This window comes from Sinocyclocheilus rhinocerous, unplaced genomic scaffold (assembly GCF_001515625.1).
Source record: "Sinocyclocheilus rhinocerous isolate Xijiao unplaced genomic scaffold, SAMN03320098_v1.1 scaffold1413, whole genome shotgun sequence".
NCBI classification, from domain to species: domain Eukaryota; kingdom Metazoa; phylum Chordata; class Actinopteri; order Cypriniformes; family Cyprinidae; genus Sinocyclocheilus; species Sinocyclocheilus rhinocerous.
Window position 1 is genome coordinate 466,588 of NW_015639297.1, and position 21,667 is coordinate 488,254.

A 21,667-nucleotide genomic window follows, 5' to 3' on the forward strand; every position below is an offset into this window, starting at 1 on the left:
TTTTGCTTTTTTTTTTCAAGTGTATCCCAACATACAGGTTTTCTAAACAATACATAGACTAAAACCAACCAGATAACATGCTTTTATGTATACAGGATTCTCTTTCTTGATGTACATACATCCTGTAATTTAAAAAAAGTTTAAAATACATGCTTTACTTGGAAATATTACAAGCGTATTGTACAGTGATATTGTGATAGAAAAGGTAATATGCTTATTGTACATCAATCTAACAGATCATAGCCCATTTACATTACATAACAATACCAGACTGTCATTGTAAATGAAAATCTTGATCTTAAGTGACTTGCCTGGTTACATCAAAAGTAAAATAAAACCTTCTGCAACTTATTTTTACACTTTGTTATTTTACAGCACACACTTTAAAATGTTTAAAACACTGTTACCATTGACACATAGTTGTTTTTAATTGCAAATATATTGAATACATTAAATATCGACAACGGTCGGTGCTTGTATCAGCTCTTTTAGAGCTTATCTGTTGTTTTGTGTACATTGTTGCTTTTCAGCCGTGTATCGGTACCAACATAATAGAGTTCATTGTAGTTCACGTGAAGCTTCTCACAGCTTATCACTCCCTGCGGGCAAGATTATGCTCCAAATGTCATTGATCCATCACATCTCCATACATTCTACATAAGTTATATAGAATGACCCTGCAATCAACAATATATCATACAACATGCACATTACAGCTATGATACAGCATTTTCCTTCATATAAAACGTGTTATTGTGACAAAGGCATTGTGTATAGGCATAAAGTAAAACTCATTAGACATAAGAGCAGTTCAGTTGGGTGTGACAGAATAAATTACTTTCTTTTTGGTATTTCAGAGCATCACATGCAGATGTTCAGGTAGAGATAAACTAAAAGGCCTTAGAAAATTGTGTAAACAGTATACATAAACTAAAATAAAATCTTATTAAAAAAAAAAAAACCATATGGGCCATGCTAACACTTTATAATTTTATTTTGAAGATCTCAAAGATGGAAGAGAGACCTGTTCTCTCTACTGTGCTGCCACTGCTTTTATGCTTCAATGCAAATTTATTTGTCAATTAAATATTCTGAATATTGTCAATTAAATATATTGGTTTCAAAAAGACTTCAAGTTGCTCTGTTAATCACTTAGTATGTAAATCAATGATCAACATACAATTCATGGAACATAAAGGCATAACATAAGCCATACAAAATTTTCTTACATTTTCAGTTGCTTTCATGAACCAACTTCATTTGTTAGTCATGCAAAAAACAAGATTTTGAACATCGTCTTTCCAGTATTTCCTGGTCAACAGACCTGGACAGTCTCAACAATATCGACTTTTCTTGCACCTTTCATTTCGGTGTCATTTCTGTTCAATTACTGCTAAAAACATTGATGTAAACCAGGCAAAAGCAGATGTGCAAAACAAGTGCAAGACTTAGCAGCCTGTTTTGGGTATATAAACAGTACATTCATGTGAGAAGCCATGACTGTGACAGTACCAGAAACAAGTCATTTTTTGAATGTATCATGCTCAAATACTTATCACTGAAGATGCACAATTCAGTAAATGTGATCGTATAAAGGTGCAGAAAAACACTCCAAAACTGACTTGAGTTTTATGCTTGTGTGAACAAACAACTGATTTTGGCATACACTTTTTGTGAAAGTTTAGATTTTATTCTTTCATAATTTCCTTTCTAATATGCTTCTTCTTTAGAAATTAGAAAATAAATGAGAAATTAGAGCCATTAAAAAAACTACTAGTTAAAGTAAATGTCTTTTAAAACAAGTCATGACCATTTCATCTGCTTTCCTGACAAGAGGCAAGAAAAAATAATACATCCACCTTCACAATTCAGTCATGCTTCTTATGTCATATTGCCAAAAGATCTCCGCCTGCTACCACAATAACACTGCATTCTCCTTTCAAGCCTAGGTTAAGCTTAAAAAAACAACTTTAGTCACCAATAACCATAACGTGAAGATTATTCAACGAAGGTGCTATTTAATCACTAAATGTCTATGTCCTACTAATGTACATAATATTTCTAGAATATGCCCTTATTTTAAATTCTCCTTTTCAGAAGAAACAGTGGTGGATTTTAATTGAGAAAATGACAAAAGCACACCACCTCTCATACCTCTCGATTCAAAATCACCGTTCACATCTTATTGCAATCAATGGCATTTTTTTTTCGAATCGCTAACAGAGATATGGCTCCAATTCGTTGTCTTTTTTAAAGTGCACTAGTGAGAAACAGTACTCAAAAGACCCTACAGCAGTCCTGCACACACACTTTTGCTACTCAGTAACATACAACACAAATCTTTGCATCCAACCCAAGACTAACTAGGAGGTATTCAATGAGATATAATGCTAACACGGTGCATTCAAAGCTCTATGCACATAAATGTATGATTAAATAAGATATGGAAGCTTTTATCTACACACCTTCTTAAACACACATCAGAATGGAATGGAAAATGCTTTTTTTTTTTTTTTGCGTACTTTATGGCTATAATCATTTTAATCAGTGGCAGAGAAACCAAAATACAGCGTGCTGATCTTTCATTTATGACCGCATCAAAACAGCTGACTCATTTATCTCAAATTTAGTTGGCAGGAGATAACCAGACTCCAGCATGCCACTCCATTGGTTATAAAAGTGTAGACATATTATTCCCTTTTGCTCCTATGACTCCATTATACATTTAAAACACTTTCTTTTAACTTGCATAACATCTCCTTTGTGAGGCAAAGCACCTTTAGAGCACAGAAAAATTACAATTTCTTTGTAAAATTGAAAGCCTGTGTATGTAAGAAACATTATGTACTATGAATGATGGCTCATAAAGTGTTCGACAGCCTAAATTATGATTAAATTAAATGATTAAATACAAAATGTAAAAATCATAATCCAACGACAAACACTATCAAAAAAGTAAAAAAAAAAACTTTCATGTTTTTTTGCATGGAAGACAATGAAATAACTTCAGGCTAAAGTAATGTGATCAGATATATTTCAGGGTGACCACAACTGCAATGCAGAAATGTGACACACATGCAACTGAGGTACACAAACACAACTGCATATAATGAAGAGAAATTTGTGCGAGATACACTGGTGGCCAAAATGATTAGAACACTAGTATTTTCACCAGCTAAAAAAAAATGGTTTTAAATCAGTTATTTCTATCTTTTGCTGTAGTGTGTCAGTAGAAAATATCAGTTTACATTTCCAAACATTCATTTAGCCATTAATTGTAACAATCCAGTGAGATTTTTGTTTGACAACAGCCAGTGCTGTGAGATTTTTGTCTGACAGCAGCCAGTGCTCCACACACAGAGATCTAATCTGATCATCATCCAGTCTGTCTGGAATGACATGAAGAAACAGAACAAACTGAGACAGACTAAATCCAGAAGAACTGTGGCAACGTCTCCAAGATGCTTCAAGAAACCTACCTGCAAAGCTACCTGAAAAACTATGCACAAGTGCACCTAAAGCTGCTTTAAACGCAAAGGATGGTCACAACAATGGTGTTGATTTAATTTAGTTAATAGAAGTTAATTGATAAAGAAAATCTATTTATGACATTATTTTTGACAGCATCCCCATTTTACAGCCTTTTTACGCAAGTGTCTAAAACTTTTAACAGTACTGTAGCTTTGCAGGTAGGTTTCTTGAAGCACCTTGGAAACGTTGCCACAGTTCTTCTAGATTTAGTCTGTCTCAGTTTGTTCTGTTTTTTTCATGTGATTCCAGACAGACTGGATGATGATGAGATCAGATCTCTGTGTGGAGCACTGGCTGCTGTCAAACAAAAATCTCACTGGATTATTACAAAAAAATGAATGTTTGGAAATGTAAACTGATATTTCCTACTGACACACTACAGCAAAAGATAGACTTAAACCATTTTTAGCTGCTGAAAATACTAGTGTTCTAATCATTTTGGCAACCACTGTATGAAGAGCAGGTGTAAAAGCACTGCATTCCCTTTAACACGTCATTCCGTTCTTACAGCCCTCTACAGTTTATTGCATCAGAAAAGTTCCCAAAAATAATTCATCATCCTGTTAAGAAAAAAAAGTCTTTCACATGGGTGTATGAGAAGAGACTACATCAGCTTTCCTCAGCTGTTCTTGTTCATTAGTTTGGCCAGCATCTGCTGGATCTGCAGTCGGGACACGTTGAGCATGGAGTGTCTGCTGCGCGGACTTCCGGGCGGCTGCAGGGGAGCGTGACGTCTCGAGCCCGATCGGAGGTTACCGTGAGCCGGGCTGCTTTCGGCTGAGCGGCTGCGCTGGATGAAGGATCCTCCGGCGTGAGGGTACTGCTCGGTCTCCAACGTAGAGGACGAGAAAACGTAGGAGGCGAGACGGCGTAGCTGGTTGGAACGCGGGCCCGAGTGTGGCCTGTCGTCATCCGGCTGAAATAAAACAAGAAAGAGCATGTGTTGAAATTCACGAGCTCAGTGGAGGATGTGTATTTGTAACATTTAAGGCATCTCCCCAGTCGCATGCAGTGCGGAGAACGCCAGACACTCAGAGGAAAGAGAGGAACGGTCTCTCTTTACACAGACCTACAATGGGTTGCCTGGAAACAAGTCTTCACAAGAGACAAAGCTAAAGGGATAGCTATGTTTTCTTTTTGGTTGGGCGGCCAACATTGAGAGCCTCTTTATTCCACAGAGGCTGTTCGTTTGATGCAGATCCACCTCTCAAAAATGTGCCATTTGTGTCCATGTACAAGACAATGAGCCGAGAGATTCGAGACAAAAGTACTTTAACCATTTTGCCGATCGGAAAACCATCGTTGTAAATGCAGACAACTTAAGAAAAATGACTCGTCAGGCATACAAACACAGACCCACATGGATAAAAATGGGTAAAAATGGATAAAATGATGACAAAACAGAAATCAAATCAGAAAAAACAATGAGCAAGTTCATCAAACAGGTACAAAAGGGACTAGCCTAAACTGTGCTTACCGCAAACACCTCTTTCACTCTTCTTTTGTGGCTCCAGCGACAGCCTTGGTATTTTCTCCGTGGGTGAAATCAACGTGTCATACGTGATTTTGAGCGAAAGGCCGAGCAAAAGACAGTGGGCATTTAAAAGGTGAAGACTGCTGGGAAAATGAGCATCCTCATCTGTTTTGATTTGAGGTTTTGGCTATCATTCAAAAGAGACAATCCAGCAATCCCAGTTCAGCTTGAAAAGGCTGTGACTGTGTTCATAGCGAAACAATATGAGGGGCAAGTTTTTCCAAAGATAATTCAGAAAAATGCCCCTGAAAAATATATTTCACATCTTTGCGTTCTGCTGTATTTCCTATTGGCTAAATGAGAACAATAAAAACTGGCTAACTTGAGCTATCTATGATGAGCAAAACTGCTGGTCTACTACATGTCATCTGGCTCACCCTAGTGGTAAAGAGCGTCTGAAATCTTTTCACACATTCTGTTTTGGACTATGAGGGATGACAAACATTAAAATATGAAAATTAATAACTTTAATATGAATCAGAGCAAAATTTTACTGAGCGGTTTAGTGCTGAGCATCCTACAAAAAAAAAAAACAGATCACAGTCAGAATTTAAGAAATTTGTAAAACCGCTCAGCAGTAGACCTCTCATTTTTAACAATGCAGTCAATAACACAAAGACAGTACTGAGGTAAAAAAAAAAAAAAAAATAGACGTAACCCTCTGGTTTAGCCTCAGAGTTCAAGAGTTAGTTGTGTTTCCTGTGAAAACTGTTGAAAACCAACTAGATATTTAATCTAGAAATTTATCTGGAAAAAAGAAATGTGGACACTATGTACACACTGCAGCTACTGTAAATATGGTTGTTACTCCTCTTCTGAGTTTTTAACCTGTTCTGTTCACACTGGGTTTGGTTATTTACAGGAGTGACAACTGAATTAAAAATGTTAAAGGGACACAATAGTAAAAAAAACCCCTATGTCATAATTTATTTAAAATACATTTATTTCATACTAAGTATACTTCAAACCATTAACATATTTATTGACATATCACTTAAGACTTACTTATGCTTAAACTTTATTTGAAATATTTCTTTATTGCACAATGCACTGGAACTGGAAATAAGGATTGTATGATCTCTGTATAATATCAGTCTTTAAATGCAAGATATTAAAGTGTACCTGAAGTATACTTGCAATAGTTCCACTTTAGCACAATCAAATATACTTCAGCATATTTTTTGTTGGACTCCAGCACTACTTTCGCACAATTAAAGTGCTTTAAGCTCAAAATGAGTTGATCCAATTTAGCAGACTTTAAGTATACCAGTACAAGTACAATTCCAGGGTATTTTTATTAAGCACATACATATGTAAATGTATTTGTAGTATACTTAGCACAAAATAAATGTATTTCAAATACATTATCGTTTTTTTTCACTAGGGGAGTTCACCCACAAATGCAAATTCTGTCATTATTTACTCATCCTCACGTCATTCTAAACTGTCAATGTAAACTGTTTGGTTACATGCATTTATGTTCCACAAAGAAAGGTTGGGAATGACATGAGTGTGAGTAAATGATAACAGAATTTTTATCTTATCATCATCAAACTATCTTTTTAAGGTGTGAGCAACTGAAATTTTATTAAATTCATGTAGGGTGTGCAGAACTAAACTGAACAGCTAGTTAATGCAATGAAATCAGCATGAGCATAAACACAACACGAACAACGGCCTCAGTTGACAATGGTTTCATAACAAATGGGATACGATCCATGTTTCATGTCTACAGTTGCAAGATGTAAAAATATCCGTAGGGTTACAGCCATATTTCAGGCTGTAGTAAGAATGACTCATTATTCTTTACATATGATAATGATAGCTTATTGAAATTCACTTGTACCTCGCAAATCTTTGCAGTGTGTACATGACCTTAGAGCAGTTTGAAAACCCCCTTAGTTACAGCTCAACTTCTGCATTCAACAAATGCTCAAAATACCAACCATGAACGAAGAAGAATCATTATATTGTACCAAATCATGTGAAAACCAAATGTTCGATGGTCAGAAAAGAAGAGATGAATCATGAGTCTGTGTGTCAGACATAGTGAATTATAGAGAGAGTGACAGACGGAGAGAGAAGAAAGGGAAGAAGAAATAGGCACACACCCTGTAAATAGTGAAGTGAGACAACAGCACCGCCCCATCAGCACTGGCTTTGTACTGATTAAAAGCTGGTTTTAAGACAGATAAGCTATTTTAAAATTAAAAAAGGAAAGTGCTCTAAACATGTCTTAAGCTAAACCAAGTCTTCAGAACCAGTATTTCATGTTCAAGTGGGAAGTGAACAAATTTCTTTGTAAGGTAAAAGAAATCCCTTATGTAGATTATTCTATATACGGTAGCTAAAAAAGTCAGACACCACAATTAAAGGAGAATGGAAAGTACTACAAAGAGGATATTAATGCTTTTTAATATATTTTACAAAATGTAATACAAACACATACAGTATTTAAATCCTGTGTGTGTGTGCGTGTGTGAGTGTGTGTGTGTGTGTGTGTGTGTTTCTTAAAGAAGCCTCTTATGCTCACCAAGGCTGCATTTATTTAGTCAAAAATACAGTAAAAACAGTAATATTATAAATTATTGTTTCAATTTAAAATAAATGTTTCCTGTGTTATTAGATTTTAAACTGTAATTTATTCCTGTGAAGGAAAAGCTAAATATTCAGCATCATTACTCCGTAAGATCTTCAGTGTCACATGATCCTTCAGAAATCATTTTAATATGCGATGTGCTTCTCAACATGTTGAAAACTTTTATTCTGCTTAATATTTTGGTGGAAACCATTATACATTTTTTCAGAATTTTTTGATTAACAGAAAGATTTAGATTTTTTTGTATTATTATAAATGTCTTTACTGTCACTTTTGGCCAATTTAATGTATCCTTGCTGAATAAAAGCATGAATTACTTTCAAAAAACATTTGAAAGGTAATGTATATTTACATTTTTGTATTAAATTTGTATTAAATTGTGTAAAATATAAAATAATAATTTTTTAAAAATATATGAATAGCATTTTGGAAATATATGTCACTGATATGCAAGCAGAGAATTAACAATCTATCAAGATGCAATGTAAAATAAAGAAATTACATTATAGTGTTCCTGCCATCTTATGTGACATTTCATTATAATTCATTTCATTATTAGCTGATAAAATCCAGTTCTCTGCTGATAAGTGCTGGTTTGTGAACAATAAACATCCCTTTTCTGATCTAATTTTAAATATATAATTTTCTTCAACATGTCAAGTGCTCAAAAACATTGCATGCAAAGTATAAACCATGTTAAAAGTGTCTGTAAACAAACAAATTAAAAGCTCTTCTAACTGGACCTTATGATTTCTTTACCACCATCAAATATTTTCAACCTCATTCACCTCAAACCAACCAACTCACTCCATCTTTAGCATAAGAATGTCAGTGCAGCTTAGTGAGGATAATCTTACCTGTCTCTGAGGTCCGTTGGGATCTGGCTCTCTCCGCCGCGGCCGTCCGGAGGGTAGCGAGTGACAGGGCGACTGCACAGGGCTCTCCACAGATGTTGACTGGCCTTTCCCGCTCCTCCTGGACGCTTCCTCCTCTGTAAGAGGCAGCATGCCTCGTGTAGTGTGGTCGCCGTGTGACATCTTGGGTCTGACTGATGGATCTGTCCCTCTATGTCTCCGCCGCTCTTCTCCTTCCTCCAGAGGGCGTAATTCCTCCGGCTCCTCATCCGTGGTGCCGGAAGTGGTGGGCTCGGCCCCTGGAAGATGGTGGAAGTCTCTGAGCTCCATTTCTTTATCTATGATAACCCACTCTTTGCTGTCAAAGTCCTCTTCTTCTGCGAGTGGGACAGAGCGGATGAAGGCATTGCTGTGGGCTTCCTGGTCCACCGATGCAGACGCCTCATTACGACCGCGGTCTCCGCGGCAGCCATCGACGGACAGCATCTGAGCAGGCTGGGAGGAGTAAACGTGCCGAGAAGGAGAACCCAGGATGTCCATTCGAGAGCTGAGAAAGGAATAAATTCCAAATTTTTAATGCTAAATAATACAAAGAACATATACACTAAATAACAAATATTAAGAGTATGAATGACCACTGTGACCAAAATATTATATAATAATAAATTACATTACTTCATAGGTCAACATTATTTATATTTATGTCATTTTATTGGATTATATACACTACTGTTTAAAAGTTTGGGGTAAGTAAAATTGTTTAAATAAGTCTTACATGCTCACCAAGACTTTTATTGCATTAATTTGATCAAAAAAAATAAATAATGAGAAATATTATTAGAATTTTAAATAACTGTTTTCTATTTTAATATATTATAGATGAATATATTAAATTAATTGTAATATATTATTATTCTGAAATGTAATTAATTCCAGAGATGGGAAGCAGAATTTTTATTAATCCAGTCTTCACTGTCACACGATCCCTCAGAAATCATAATTATATGCAGAATTGTTGCTTAAGAAACATTTCTTCTTATTATTAAGGATGAAAACAGTTGTCATGCTTTTTATTTTTGTGGAAACTGTGGTACATTTTTTTTTTTTGAATAGAAAGTACAAAATGACAGCTCTTGTTTGAAATAGAAGTATTCTGTAACATTTTAAATGCCTTTACTGTCACTTTTAACCAATTGAATGCATCCTTCCTGAATAAATGTATTATTTATTTCTTTCAAAACAAAAAATTCTAAATGATCCCAAAATTTCAAACATTAGTGTGAATACTCATGTTGCAATGCCTTTATTTGAATTATGCAGTGAATTAAAACTATTATGGCTCAAAACATTAAACTAATACTATTACATGGATAGTTCTTTTAACTTCTGATTGAAACAGTCAATACAAAATTTGCACAAATCCAAAGTAAATTTATGACTCACCGCTGTCCATAACCGTCCCGTCCATCAGCGGCCGACATGCGATCAGATTCAGGGCTGTTGATCCGTCGGTACCTGAGCGAGTGCACCTGCATACCTGGAGAGTCCAAACCCCTTTGAGGCGACACAGGACACACACCCCGGCTACCATCTTCCTCTTGACCTCCCTGCAACATAAAATCAAAGAAAATTTAAGGGAAATTGATTTATAAAATGGATTATTATGTTTAATTGTTTTAAAAATAAACAAATTTGTTTGACTGTATTTGATTGGATTATATTCATTATACTGCTCTGCACCTTTCCAAGGTTAATCCTGAGTTTGTTGCGATTAAAGTCTGTCTCCTCCCATCCGTCTGCATCCGTAGGTAACTGGCTACCATCAGCTGGCCGGCCAGAAGGAATCGGAGGGGCGTTTTCCTGGTCGCTTAGGTGCTCGTCCTGCACAACATCATCTGTGTTTTCCCTCTGAAGGTCACCTGGCATCGGGGTCATATTTATGACCCTAAAGGTCCCAGAAAAGATCACAATAAATTTTTAATTAAAAAAAAGGGTAACCCTGAATTATCTAAATTCTATGCAAAATTAGATATAAAAGTGTTTTTGGGCAACCTACTGTACTTGGAATTTTTTTTTCCATTTATTTAAAAAAATCACCTTCACCTTTAAAGAGTCATTTTCTGTAAATGTCACCAGAGTTTCGAAACAGAACGTCAGAGGGGGAACTCCTTTAAAAGTCATCATCAGACATTTTTCTTTTTCATGGTAAAATGTTCTTCATGTCCTGGAGCAATACAACAACTCTGCCTTTCTAGAACTGCAATGGACTAAAATAAGTCCGTGACATTTCCATCAGAAGTGAGTTTTCTTCTCTCTAAACATAAAAACCCACTGAAAACTACCTACAATGTTTCAAAAAGCACTGGATGTTTGTGACCAATCAATCAGTTTGCAAAATGCAGTAAATTTATCAGTATGCAAATAACAGTAATTAAGTAAAACAAAGAAGACAACAGATTCAAGCTTGTCTCTTTTTTTTTCCGTTACTTGTGTATTTCAGACTGTAAGCAAGCCTTTTATCCATCTGACATCATCTGTGTTTTCCCTCTGAAGGTCACCTGGCATCGGGGTCATATTTATGACCCTAAAGGTCCCAGAAAAGATCACAATAAATTTTTAATAAAAAAAAAGGGTAACCCTGAATTATCTAAATTCTATGCAAAATTAGATATAAAAATGTTTTTGGGCAACCTACTGTACTTGGAATTTTTTTTTCCATTTATTTAAAAAAATCACCTTCACCTTTAAAGAGTCATTTTCTGTAAATGTCACCAGAGTTTCGAAACAGAACGTCAGAGGGGGAACTCCTTTAAAAGTCATCATCAGACATTTTTCTTTTTCATGGTAAAATGTTCTTCATGTCCTGGAGCAATACAACAACTCTGCCTTTCTAGAACTGCAATGGACTAAAATAAGTCCGTGACATTTCCATCAGAAGTGAGTTTTCTTCTCTCTAAACATAAAAACCCACTGAAAACTACCTACAATGTTTCAAAAAGCACTGGATGTTTGTGACCAATCAATCAGTTTGCAAAATGCAGTAAATTTATCAGTATGCAAATAACAGTAATTAAGTAAAACAAAGAAGACAACAGATTCAAGCTTGTCTCTTTTTTTTTCCGTTACTTGTGTATTTCAGACTGTAAGCAAGCCTTTTATCCATCTGTACGGCTTTTATGTGACAATGTGCGACAAGTAACGAAGCCCCCCGAGACACAATGGTGAATTAGAATGGGATTTGTTAAGTTCCATGCATGTGTGTGTTAGCGTACACGAGGATCTTTAACAATAAAGTGAGCATGACAGATAGAAATTTCTTCACAGTAAAATTACAGTCAGGTTTTAAACCTGTTTTGTTATTTATTTAACTTTTTAAAGTTATTATTTGATTTGGAGATGTGGTTTTGAATCGGCTCAAATAAAAATTTCAATTTGCTGCAGAAAAAAAACAACAGCTCCTGAAGATTGCAGGAGAAAAAACAAACCACTTTAGTGCTATAGCACTGAACTAGGATAGATAGATAGATAGATAGATAGATAGATAGATAGATAGATCAAATGACGTGTAATATGTTCACACATGCATGTGGTGCTTACCCAACTATAGCTGCTGTGGGCCGTGTGTTCTGCTGCGCTGCTGTCGGTGTAGTGGCAGACATCATGGAGTCCGTCCCACTTTTCTCCCAATCATATGGCTCGTTCTCAGTGATGATGCGTTCTTTCATGCTGTTCTCGAACACTGACATCAGGAGCTGACACAGAAAAGACACCACAGAAAAGACCACCCATATCTGTAACATATCCATGTAATCCATGTAAAAGTAATAACATTTCAGAAAAGCACTGCATATATACGTATATGTAGCATAGACTTATAGAGAGAGAGTTTTTTGGTGTAGGTACCTGATAGTCGGGTTTGGTGTAGTAGTCAAGGCCTTCAACATGCTCCAGGAAGACATTAAACTCTGATGGCATGTGTTTAAGCAGCATCCTATGATCATAGCGCTCCTTAATCTGACCCACCTGCTCCTAAATGATGCAGATTACAAAAGTAGATTTTAACAATGGTTGTACGACACAGAATAAAAATGTCATGAAATTGAATAAAACAAAAGACAAGAAATACTGATTTTCAAATCAGGTAAGGGAAGTCAGAGCACCTTGTCTTTGATTTTCCTCCACGGCAGCTGCCCAGCAGCAAATTCAACCAGCATGTAAAACAATGACCACAAGTCATCATGGCGACCCATTTCCTGTAAAAACAACACAAGAATTCTATTAAATTAACAGGTAAATAGAATTAGATGATTGTATCTTCTGTAAAATACATTGTTTGACACAAGTTCACAGTAAGTTGCACTCACTTTGTTTTTATGTGCATTCACAGATGCATATCTAACAGTCCCTCGAAACCCTGCAACGGTTCTGGGCTAAAAGCAGAAATGTATTAGGAAAATATGTCATTGATAAATGCATTTTTGTTATCTGTAATACTTAGAATTGGTACTATGTAAGGTAAATCAAAGCAAACCAGAAAAACAATACTGTGCATTACTGTATAATTGTATGCATTATAACTTTCATTACGGTAGCAACAGGAAAGGGACAAACAGTGCACAACACACTCTGAAAGAAGAGGCACCATGGCTTTGCCCAGAGACTGAACATGGCGTTCCATTCTTCCAGAACAGTGAACACGCAACACAAAAGGTAAACACCTTCCATCATGTAAATGTACCTGTGTGTCTGTGTGTGCATGAGTGTGTATAAGTCCCAGTGGCTCTCTCTCTCTCACAAACCTGCTCTAATTTCTTTTTGAGTAACTAAATAACATGACAAGTAGCATCTGTTTCAGAACAAATGACATTTCATTTGGATGCAGTTAATTTTCTATTGTCGTGTTCACTGTTTTATTGCCAATTATAGAGACTGCACTTTTGCTGAACATAAAGGTCAAACTCTCGAAAAGAAATCTCACAAGCATTATTCGACATGAATTACAAATGGCTCATTAAATGTATTATGTATTATATTAAATCAACTTCTCTTTGGATTAGAACATGATTAAGAATCAAACTTGAAATTAAAAGTGGAATGAATATTATGTGCAAAACTTTCAGTTCATTTTTTTCAATCGATTTTATTCCAATAAACACATATATATATATATATATATATATATATATATATATGTATGTATGTATAACTACTTGTATGTAAATTTTGATGTAAATTTGTGCAGTATTTTTTTTATATTGTGGAAAGATCAGCTATAAAACGAAGATGAAAGTTCCATGAAGTCACTCACAATGCAAGTCTTTCCATTGGTGAGAGTATGGGGGAGAAGGGAACAGATGGAGAAATACGTCAGACATGCACGTCATAACTTAAAACCCCAAAGGAAAACTGCAAAAATAAGACAAGATGGTCAAACAAAAGAAAAAGCAGAAATAATGCACCAGGCATAATTATACAAATGACCCCATGCAATCCACTTCAAATGCTGTCCATAACAACAAAAAAAGTACCAGAGAATAATTAAGAATATATAACATCAAAAAATATCAACAAACAAAGAAATAAACAAACAAACATGGCAGCATGTCTCAGGACCTTGATTGTCCTATTCATACTGTATGCATTCAACAGAAGGCGACATTTACAGTTCTGAGGACACCAAAACCTTTATTTATAACCCTGAAATGATTTATTCATATCTCATAAATGTGATGCACCATAGAATTTGAATCAGCTCAAACTAAAATTTCAATTTGCTGCAGAAAAAAACAACAGCTCCTGAAGATTGCAGGAGAAAAACAAACCACTTTAGTGCTATAGCACTGAACTAGGATAGATAGATAGATAGATAGATAGATAAAAGAATGACACTCTGTTTCCTGCCTGAATCGATTGACTCTGTGCAGAAAGGAAAGGCCAAAGAGAATGAGGGGATCTAAGAGGGGGAAGAGAGAAAGAGAGAGAGAGAGAGAGAGAGAGAGAGAGAAAGAGAGAGAGAGAGAGAGCTGAAAATATTACACACTCTCAGGCTGAACCTGGGGGTAATGCTCACTGATGCATGCAGTCTTATGAAATATTCATACCGCTGCACTAAAACCTGCACGTACAGAGAAATAGAGAGATCGTGTGAAGGATGGAGGAGAGAGGAGCATGTGCGAATGAAGAGCTCTTTGTGATGAGCTAAAAGAGGAAACAGCCCAGTGCTTAATTCAGAGAGCTCTGTAAACCTCTCATGAGCTTTCAGCTCGTCTCTCTGCCAGCCTGCACTCTTACAGTGAATAAAGCCTTTTTATTGCTCAAATAAATCTCAGGCACTTCTTAATAAAACCAGACCTTCAGGGTCAATCAATAGACAACTTCATATCATGGTAGTATTGTAATAAATGACAGTGAATGACAGAAATGTTTGATCATTTGACTGCAGTGCAGGAATCATGTATCCTTATTCAACACATACAAAAAATTAGCATAATTAACCATTAAATAATTAAATCTACAATGACTAAAACTGAAAAGTATTAAAAAAGATACTGAATTAAACTGTGACATACCGGTCTGACTTCTCCATTGGTGTTTGTATACTGTCGTGCAAGCCCAAAATCTAGCATATAACATTTCCTGTATGTTGAAGGCAGCCTTCCCATTGCAAAATTTGACTGGAAAGAAAATCCATAGATCTTTAGTAAATAAAATCACTTCTGGAAACCTCATGACAGTGTTGCATTATATTATTATTCTACACACAATTAGAAGACAATTGCAGGAAAGCTATTAAATATTACCGGTTTGATGTCTCGGTGGAGAAAGCCAACAGAGTGAATGGCTTCTATGGATTCTAGAATCTGTTTTCCCAGGCGGAGGGTTGTGTTCATGGTAAAGGTGCCACGCGGCTGACTTCGCCTGAGATCTGCCAGGTTTCTACCCTGAGAATAATAACAAAGCGTAATTGAAGCCCTCAAACCTACATAACACCAGTAGTCTCAGTATTTCAGAGAAAACAGCATGTGATGGTGATCTTCCATAAAATGTTACTTAGAATTTGATTGAAATATAATCACCAGTCTAGTTACTTATTTGAAATAGAAATTGTTTACCTGCAGCTGCATGACGACATAGTTGAATTTATCATTTCGCCCACAGCCTATGAATTTACAAACATGGTTTTTACCTAAAAAAAAGAAAATAACATGGGCAGGTCATTTATGCTAATATTTTAAAAATTACATTATTGGTCAGGGTGATTAAAAAATGCAAGTCCAAAGATCATTCCAAAAAAATCAATTAGTGTCGTTATTGTTAACTAAAACTATTCAAATAAGTTTTAACTGAAAGCATTTTAACTGAAAGCTGAAATAAAATATTAATATAAATGTAAAAACTTAAACGTAAAAAAAAAACTTAAAAATGTTGCTTTGGCAAGTAACTGTCACGGTGCACTACTGTGAGGAGACGAAGGACCGCGGAGACGTAGGAGCATTCACAATTAACAGTCTTTATTAATCCTCAAAAAGGAAACACAGGGTATGCCAGGGGACACACACGTAGCACATTGCATGGACGACACCGGACAAAGGAATCATGGAACAGACTATACTATAAATACTAGACTTAACGAGAGAATAAACTAGACACACCTGAACTCCCTGGGCCGGACTTGGGGACTAGAGCCCTCTCTGGGCTTAACTTGGGAACAGGAGCACTCTTTGGGCTTAACTCGGGAACAGAGTCCTTCTCTGGGCTTGACTTGGGGACTGGAGCCCTCTTTGTGCTGGACGTGGGATTTGGAGCCCTTTCTGGAGCGGACTCAGGGGCTGGAGCCGACACTGGAGCAGACTCAGGGGCTGGAGCGGACTCATGGGCTCAAACCAACAGTCTCCTCCTCCGCCTTCTCCTCTCTTGAGCAGAGGTGAGGGAGAGAGCTGCTGTCAGCTGAGGGCCTGGGAGTGAACCGGCCGGTGGGCTTGACTGCTGAGCGGCCGGCGGACTTGAGAGTGCAGCGGCCAGCTGGCTTGAGAGTGCAGCGGTCGGCGGGCTTGAGAGTGCGGCGGCCGGCAGGTTTGACTTCGGAGCGACCGGCGGGCTGGTTCTGGATCGGGACCGGATGCTCTCCAGACCCCGGAGGATCCCTTCCCTCCAGCTTAGCCCAGTGGTGTCTGGGAGGTCCATGGGGCAATAGTAATTGGCCCCGATCCAGAACAGAGAATTCAATGTGGCGTTGTCTGACGCTGTCGTCGCGGCGAGCCCGCAGAATTCCCAGGCGTACTCTATGAAAGGGAGATCCCTGGGGGCTAGGGCGGAGAACCGTGCGGATGTTTCCATAGCCACGGGGAGAAACAGGGAAAAAAAAGGGGCACCGCTTACTGTCTTAGGTCCGGTGTTCTGTCACGGTGCACTACTGTGAGGAGACGAAGGACCGCGGAGACGTGAAACGCGGCACGGGTGTTTTTATATAAATGTATCTTTTTTGAAGGTACAATTTTGATGTCATTTTCATTTAATCTTTCCTATAATGCCTGATAAGGTAGTGTTTATGAGCACAGCGCTTCTTTGATTACAGCCATTACTGGGGAAACCACTATTTCTGCCGCTCCAAAAGCGCCTCCTGCTGGCAGAGAATGAATATGCACTTTCAATAAGCCCGTCTGCTGTTTTATATTTACATTATATAAATATACATATATATTTCCCCCAGGGGAAGTACCGGCACACATACATTTTCCCCAGGGGAATTGCCGCCACACATAGAGTGTAAGTCTATGCGAAACACTGAACTAGACACACCTGAACCAAATAACTAATCAGACAAGGGAGAAACTAGGTCACGGAGCACGTGGGGGAGGAAAACAAACACAAAACAGCCCATGGGCGTGACAGTAACTGAAATAAAATAATTAAACTTTCATTTTTGCAATTTAAACTTATAAAATTATAAAATGAAACTGAAATAAAAATAAATGGAAGCTAAACAGAAATCATTAAAAAACAAAAACAAATAAAAATGTCAAAAAACATAACTAAATGAATAAAACTTACATTTAAATTAAAACGACAACTGAGAATAAAAGTTATATGTATATATTATAATATTATATAAATAATACTATAACGCTGGTGTCAAAAATGTTGAACATTAATGTATTTTGTGAGTTTTAAATAAATACTAAATGTAAAATTAAATCTTTTCATTTCAGCAATTTTTATATATTTAATATTATTTTGTATGTTTTTTTATATTTCATTTTATTTTGTTACGCAACAATCTGCATTATAATACGATGAGTTTCATACTTAGCTGTCCTCTTTTTTATTCTTTCTGATGACTAATGGTTGAACTGAATCATCAGAATATGTGTGTGTATGCTTGGCTGTATGATCTGTAGGCCGCTTCACATGTTCGTAGTCACGTAGGCTGTGTTACTGCCGTTTCATTCACAGTGCTAAATATACAACATGCCACACATGGTCCACTCTGATAGGATGGTGATGATGATGTCAACTAAATACTGTATAAAATTATGAAATGCCACTAACATAAATCATCTACTATTAAGCCTTTGAAGCACAGCAGGGCTCCGGTTTCTTTGATTCTTACTTTCTATAATTGAAATGATTCAAACAATACATGTTTTACTATCTTGATCGGAAATCAATTTAAAGGTTTTTCCTGTGTCCTCAATATCACTTTTGAAGTCCTCTGTGATATCTAACACAATCATCCTCCAGGAAGATATATCATTTGTAATGGGAAAACAACAGTCCAAACATCAATAAATAATAGAAATGGGTAAGATAAATTTGCAGAAAATCAGTATAGTAATATAAAAATGTCATGCTATTGATTAAAAATACAGACTGCCATTCAAATGTTTGGGGTCAGTATCATCTCTCAAGCTCACCTTAACTCAGGCTACATTTATTTGAACAGAAATACAGTTAATATTCTGCAATATTGTGAAATATTATTACAACTTAAAATAACTGTTTTCTTTTTTATTTATATTTTAAAATGTAATTTATTGCTATGATGGCAAAGCTGAATTTTCAGCATCATTACTCCAGTCTTCCTTCAAAAATCATTCTAATATATGCTGATTTGGTGCTCAAGAAACATTTCTTATTATTATCAATGTTGATAACAGTTGTGCTGCTTAATATTATTTTGGAAACCGAAAAAGGATAGCATTTACACGAAATGAAAATTGTTTGTACAAAATGTCTTTACTGTTACTTTGGATCAATTAAATGCATGTTTGCAGAGGTGTCTATGTTTATGCAGAGCATTTTATTAAAGCCTGGTATACAATTTTATAGAAACACTTCTTTAATTTACAACAAAAAACGTTTTCAATACGAGTTCAATAGGTACTCTGAACACAAATTACCCTGTGTACTGTATTTCCGTGGGGAATTCGTCTTCAGTCAACGTGATGTCTTGTCAATGTCAAAGTGACGTTGATACTGTACAAAAATACCAGAACCTAATGATGACCATGCCTTACCCTGCAGTTTCTTCAGAACTGCCACCTCCATCTTCAGGACTTGTTTGGGCTGTTGAGCTGACTCCACTTTTAACGCTACATTCTCCCGAGTCAGCAGGTCCAAAGCATCGTAGATTTCCCCGAACCCCCCTCCTCCTATCTTCTTCAGCTGGACATCAAAAAATAACACAACAGGATATTATCTAAATTTTTTTGTATTTAATTTGCTATTGATTATGCTAGTATGAAATCTGAAGTGAGAGAAACAGTTGTTTTCCTCTCAATGTAAGAGCTGTCAATGTTTGATGATCTCATAAAAATGCATACAGCTTTTCAAAGCATTTTTCACAGGTCCAAAGCATCGTAGATTTCCCCAAACCCCCCTCCTCCTATCTTCTTCAGCTGGACATCAAAAAATAACACAACAGGATATTATCTAAATTTTTTTGTGTTTAATTTGCTATTGATTATGCTAGTATGAAATCTGAAGTGAGAGAAACAGTTGTTTTCCTCTCAATGTAAGAGCTGTCAATGTTTGATGATCTCATAAAAATGCATACAGCTTTTCAAAGCATTTTTCAGACAAAGCATTTGGGAAACATCAAAAAGCACTTCATAATATCTGCATTTCAAGTGCCTCAATAATAGCTTTATTTCACTCTCCTGAGATATTCATTTCAAACAACAAACCCAACAAATAATACTGTAACATAACCCATCTACATGTGCATGATCTTGTATATGTGAATAATCCTTGTTTTATTGATTACCAATCTAGAGGGCACATGTATTGATCAGGGATACGCAATAGTGCAGCAGTCCCACTGCAGACAAACATTAGTTAGCTTTGCATAAATGTGTCACAAATTTCACAATATAGACTAATACATTTCCACTGGACAACAGAGAATGCAAAGCAGAAGTTTTCTGATTTCAAATAACTCATAAATAATCCTTGACGATCAGTAATGTCACACTCTCGTCTAGTTCTCTCAAAGTCAAGAGCCATTTACTCTGACTCTCTCAGAGTATGAAGATTCTCTTCTCCTTTGTGCTGGGAATTTTTGTGGGATTTTTATCTCTTTGTAATGTCATTTGACAAGACAGTCCCAGTGAATGGGTTAGTTAGTTAATGGGTTGGGTTAGATTAGTTTTACTGTTACATAATCTACTCAGAACAAGAGAAAAGATATGAGGCTGAAACCCACATATATATTTCCATCTACATAGTATGTACCCACATTCCCATAATTTTACAGAAAATCTGCAATATTGCATATTAATATATATACACACATGTACATTCACTGGCCACTTTATTAGGTACACCTTGCTAGTACCGGGTTGGACTCCCATTTGCCTTCAGAACTGCCTTAATTCTTCGTGGCATAGATTCAACAAGGTGTTGGAAACATTCCTCAGAGATTTTGGTCCATATTGACATGATAGCATCACGCAGTTGCTACAGATTTGTCGGCTGCACATCCCTGATGCGAATCTCCCGTTCCACCACATCCCAAAGGTGCTCTATTGGATTGAGATCTGGTGACTGTGGAGGCCATCTGAGTAAAGTGAACTCATTGTCATGTTCAAGAAACCAGTCTGAGATGATTTGAGCTTTGTGACATGGTGCATTATCCTGCTGGAAGTAGCCATCAGAAGATGGGTACACTGTAGTCATAAAGGGATGGACATGGTCAGCAACAATACTCAGGTAGGCTGTGGCATTTAAACGATGCTCAATTGGTACTAAGGGGCCCAAAGTATGCCAAGAAAATATCCCCCACACCATTACACCACCACCACCAGCCTGAACCGTTGAGACAAGGCAGGATGGATCCATGCTTTCATGTTCATATATATATATATATATATATATAAATTACATTTACAAATAATATATAATTTAATATATTAAGGTTTGGGGTCAGTAAGATTTTAAGTCTTTTATGCTCACAAAGACTCAGAAATACAGTTATATTATGATTATAATTTAAAGTCAATTTTAATATATTTAAAAAATGTAATCTATTTCTGTGATGTCAAAGCTGAATTTAGCAGTCTTCGGTGTCACATGATACTTCAGAAATCATTCTAATATGCTGACTTGCTGCTCAAGAAACATTTTTTAGTATCATCAATGCTGAAAACAGTTATGCTGCTTAATATTTTTGTGGAAACCATGATGCATTTTTTCCCAGAATTCTTTGATAAATAGTTCATAAGAACAGCATTTATTTGGAACAGTATTTTTTGTAACAATGTAAAAGTCTTTACTGTCACTTTTGATCAATTTAATACATCCTTGATGAATAAATGCTTTAATTTCATTAAAGAAAATGGTTTCTTACCCCAGGCTTTTGAACGGTATTGTATTAATACTAATTCATTAATTAAAGTTCATTTTAATAATTATTTTCATTATTTTTTGTGATGAAATATTGAATTCAAAATTTTCAGAATTTTTTTTTAAAATAAACAAATAATAATACAAAGTAACATTACAAAAGACAATGAATAAGCACTATTAAGGATTCTGGCCTACTTTCAGGTCACTAATCAAAAAAGCAAAAGCACACAGGATGTTTTGTAGTGTTATATTTATCTTGGTGCATTACAACTGTGTGTCATGTACAGATCTTTGAATACCTAA

The 21,667-nt window shown here is 36.2% G+C and overlaps 1 protein-coding gene across 1 annotated transcript in view; it reads right to left on the reverse strand.

Annotated features, from left to right (window-relative positions):
- The window catches only part of LOC107751118 (tau-tubulin kinase 1-like), a 30,217-nt gene that overhangs the window by 3,112 nt on the left and 5,438 nt on the right, over window positions 1-21,667 (reverse strand). The window contains exons 2-12 of the mRNA XM_016566724.1: window positions 19,036-19,183; window positions 15,631-15,704; window positions 15,319-15,459; window positions 15,088-15,192; window positions 12,883-12,948; window positions 12,679-12,771; window positions 12,422-12,547; window positions 12,116-12,270; window positions 10,259-10,463; window positions 9,962-10,125; window positions 8,522-9,065 (exon numbers count right to left, since the gene is read on the reverse strand). Of these exons, the coding sequence (XP_016422210.1) occupies window positions 8,522-9,065; window positions 9,962-10,125; window positions 10,259-10,463; window positions 12,116-12,270; window positions 12,422-12,547; window positions 12,679-12,771; window positions 12,883-12,948; window positions 15,088-15,192; window positions 15,319-15,459; window positions 15,631-15,704; window positions 19,036-19,183 (1,821 nt within the window). The remainder of the gene's footprint in view (window positions 1-8,521; window positions 9,066-9,961; window positions 10,126-10,258; window positions 10,464-12,115; window positions 12,271-12,421; window positions 12,548-12,678; window positions 12,772-12,882; window positions 12,949-15,087; window positions 15,193-15,318; window positions 15,460-15,630; window positions 15,705-19,035; window positions 19,184-21,667) is intronic.